Source organism: Glossina fuscipes, unplaced genomic scaffold, assembly GCF_014805625.2.
Source record: "Glossina fuscipes isolate IAEA_lab_2018 unplaced genomic scaffold, Yale_Gfus_2 222, whole genome shotgun sequence".
Taxonomy (NCBI): Eukaryota; Metazoa; Arthropoda; class Insecta; order Diptera; family Glossinidae; genus Glossina; species Glossina fuscipes.
Window position 1 is genome coordinate 1,915,463 of NW_023998565.1, and position 3,344 is coordinate 1,918,806.

The window sequence follows — 3,344 nt, forward strand, 5'->3', positions numbered from 1 at the left end:
ATAGCTGTACCCTAAAGCGATATATTTTTCCTCGTAATTGGAATAACGCATTAACTGCAGCTTTTTCGTTATTTTCTGTCATATTGGTTATCGTGCATATGCTGTCTTTCTCGTGTAATTTATTTTTATAATCATTTTATAAAATTTATTACTATAATTTTCTTGTTTTTTCTTATATTTAGTTAAAGTTAGCACGTTTTACGTATCAGAACAATTTCACTTAAACCGCATTTAAATATTATTCTTAATTTTAACTTAAATTTTTGAAAATATGGCGAATAACAGCAACGATGTTGAAATTGAATGGTTGAAATAGAAAATAATTCCAAAGGTTTTAAAAACCGGAAAACTTGCCAACAAATTTAGTGATAATGATTTTCAAAATATTACCTTGGAAATTGAATGGTTAGATTCTAATGAGTCCTTTACGCTAACCACTTGCTGCCGTGTGCATATAAAAAATTCGAGCACAGTAATGTTACTGAAGAACATGTACTATTTGTTAAGGTATATTTGTCAGTGAGTAATTAAAATAATTAATGTTAATTAAAACTAATTATTTACATGGAAAAAGGAATATTTCGCAGGAACGTGCATTGACGGTAGTGCTAGGTCTATAAACCGTCAAAAGTAATGAAATTTTCTATAAAAAATTGGATCTTTCATATATCTTTTTATTTTATTTATTTTCACCCGCTGTACCATAGATTCGCATAGGAATGGAAATCGAAGTTCGTAAAACATCGACTAGAACGGTATCCGAAACCAAAAACTGAATAGATAAACAATTCTTTACCTTATTTGGGTCGATATTTTTTACATAAGAAATACGCCAGTCAAAGCAGAACTAGCATGAAAGAAAAAGTAATTCGTAATAGCTCCTTACTCGTGATTTTAGATTTTATTTGCTATTACTCCAAGGACTATCAACAAGGAAGAGGTTCACTAGTTTCTGTGCGTCACAGCACGTGTGGTACAAGCGTGTATTAAATTTTGTGTACGGGCATACGCAACACCCAGAAGGACTTGAGATAGAGCTATCTACCATTTCTAAATCGATCAAAACCACTTTTAAGAAATCGGCCCGTCTTATATTTTTCTACCTAACCTACCTAAAATGGTGTCCTTTTTATTATTATTATTATTATTAATTTCGCTAGAGAAATAAATTCTAAGACTAAACTCTTAAAAGCACTAGCATCTAAGGCTATCGGCTTTTATTATTATTATTATTAAAAACTCTACCGCACTTGAGATTCGAACCCACGACCATTGACTTGCTAGTCGAGACTCTTGCCTACTCGGCCACTCAGGCGGATGGTGTCTTTTTTAATATTTCAATATTTCATACTAAAAGAATTTTGAAGAAGAAAATTGTTCGGGTCGAACCAGCGGATGTGACGTCTTATTTTGAAAAGTCCTTTTATGACTAATTCTAATAAGATAAATGGCATAGGTATACTAACGTGTTTTGATACAAGGGCGAAAATATTTCGAATCGAACTACTTTTTCGGCCACTCCTCCTACAAAGACTTATTTTGAAAATTCCTTATACAACCAACTGTATTGACAGAGATAGGGCAAGGTATTTAAGAATAGGTCGTGGCCTACTATTTTGGTTTTCATTTTTATTTCATTTATATTTACTCTCTAACAAAAAACCTCCAATTTACTCCAAGAAATATTTGATAGTATCAACTTTAAAGCCTTATTTAATAACGAAATATTGGCCTATCAAAAAATTTTACCAGGTTTAGAAAATTTTGGTCAATGTCAACTTAATTCCGCTATTTATTATTACGGCGAACTGCTGAAAAGCTTCGCTACAGTTATACTGATGGTGCATCAGCAAGACTCGAATGAATCTCTCGTTGAAACATGCATTATCGGTTGCACAATATCGTGGTTTAGAATTTGCGATGCGCGCGCTTAATCGTGAGCATTTCGATGAGCTAACGAATCGCTTACGAGAATCACGTTTTGCCAGTGATGTTATCAATCCCGAATGGGCTCTCAAACAGAGCGTACATAAACCTTTACAGGCAACCCAAAAATATCAAACGCAAATAAACAAAGAGTTCCTCGAAAAGTTTGAGAAACTGATGGGTGATAATTATGAATATGGACGTAAAAGAGTACAACCTCGTGAACCTTACATGACCGTGTGTCACGGCGACTATTTACGAAATAACGTCGCATTTAGATACAATAAGGATCAACAGCATCAAGACATTTTAATGTTTGATTTACAAACCTTCAGAGTGACATCACCGATATTAGATTTTACAATTTTTTTATTATTGTCTACCTATGCCAAGGTGCATTGTAAAAATTTTAATGAAATATTTCAAATGTATTGTATGAGGCTAAAGGAAACTTATGAAATATATGTTGGTAAACCAGTACCAGAGTACTTTCGGTAAGATTATGACTTGAATTGGAAATATAAAAATTTTTTGGAATATTTCTCTTTTTTTTTTAGCTTAAATTGCTTACGAAGAGAATATACGAAATTTATGCCTTATAGCATTGGAATATCTTCTGCTTTTCTACTCCATCTAATAGAATCAATTAATTTAAATAGTCAACAGTTTTTTTCCTGCAAACGGTCCGAGGAAGAGATAATAAATGATATTATGATACGAGGTGGCATTGAGGTTGATCGGGAATTACACTTGTACATTACATGCTACAAGTGACAGATTGAAGTTTTTTTGGTTAGGATTGGGCAATTTGTGATCAGATTTCGACTAAGTAAGAAAATGTGTTAAGAATATGAAAACTACTGATGTTACATGAAAGGATACTTCGCACAAATTGTAATACCCGTTTTTAGATAAATTTGCCACCTCTGATGAATAGATGAGAAAAAAAGTCAAGGCCATTTCATCTCTTAAATGCGAAATACTCACATATCTAGGTCTGCCACGCAGAGTAAGTTTCAGTTTTTTGTTTTATTCTGCACATGCTTGTTGTCTAGCCGAATTTTCTCAACGAGCTTTTCCATTACTCTTGAAAATTTCAAAGCAATTACCTCTGATTTTTAAGTTACAATATTTTTGTTTCGGTGCACGTTGCCACGAGCCTATTTTTAGATTTCATCAGTGGCTATCAAGGGAGTACAATTAGCTAATTTCACGTTTGGATTTTAAGTTTTTCACCCCACATTAGGCTTGCCCGTATTGAAATAATAAATAAGCTAAGCGAACAAAAGTCCACTCGCGTTGCTCAGTCTCAGGATCTGTCTGTCAACTATATAATAGATCATTTACCCTTGTTTGTCTATCGAAAGCACATTCTTGTGCGCAGATTATTAGTACTGCTTTTCAACAAAATAATTTTG

General features: G+C 33.1%; 1 protein-coding gene across 1 annotated transcript; it reads left to right on the forward strand.

Annotated features, from left to right (window-relative positions):
* The first annotated feature begins 271 nt into the window (after window positions 1-271).
* LOC119642447 lies at window positions 272-2,700 on the forward strand. The gene is made up of 5 exons (XM_038041602.1): window positions 272-306; window positions 367-507; window positions 1,661-1,922; window positions 2,023-2,420; window positions 2,484-2,700. The coding sequence occupies exons 1-5, from the start codon at window positions 272-274 to the stop codon at window positions 2,698-2,700; spliced, it is 1,053 nt and encodes a 350-aa protein (XP_037897530.1).
* The last annotated feature ends 644 nt before the right edge of the window (window positions 2,701-3,344 follow it).

Excerpts from the sequence above, each read along its gene's own strand:
- LOC119642447 (XM_038041602.1), top strand. The coding sequence starts at position 272 with ATGGCGAATAACAGCAACGATGTTGAAATTGAATG. Across the intron at positions 307-366 it reads AACGATGTTGAAATTGAATG|TGATAATGATTTTCAAAATA; the intron begins GTTGAAATAGAA and ends CAACAAATTTAG. Across the intron at positions 2,421-2,483 it reads CCAGTACCAGAGTACTTTCG|CTTAAATTGCTTACGAAGAG; the intron begins GTAAGATTATGA and ends TTTTTTTTTTAG.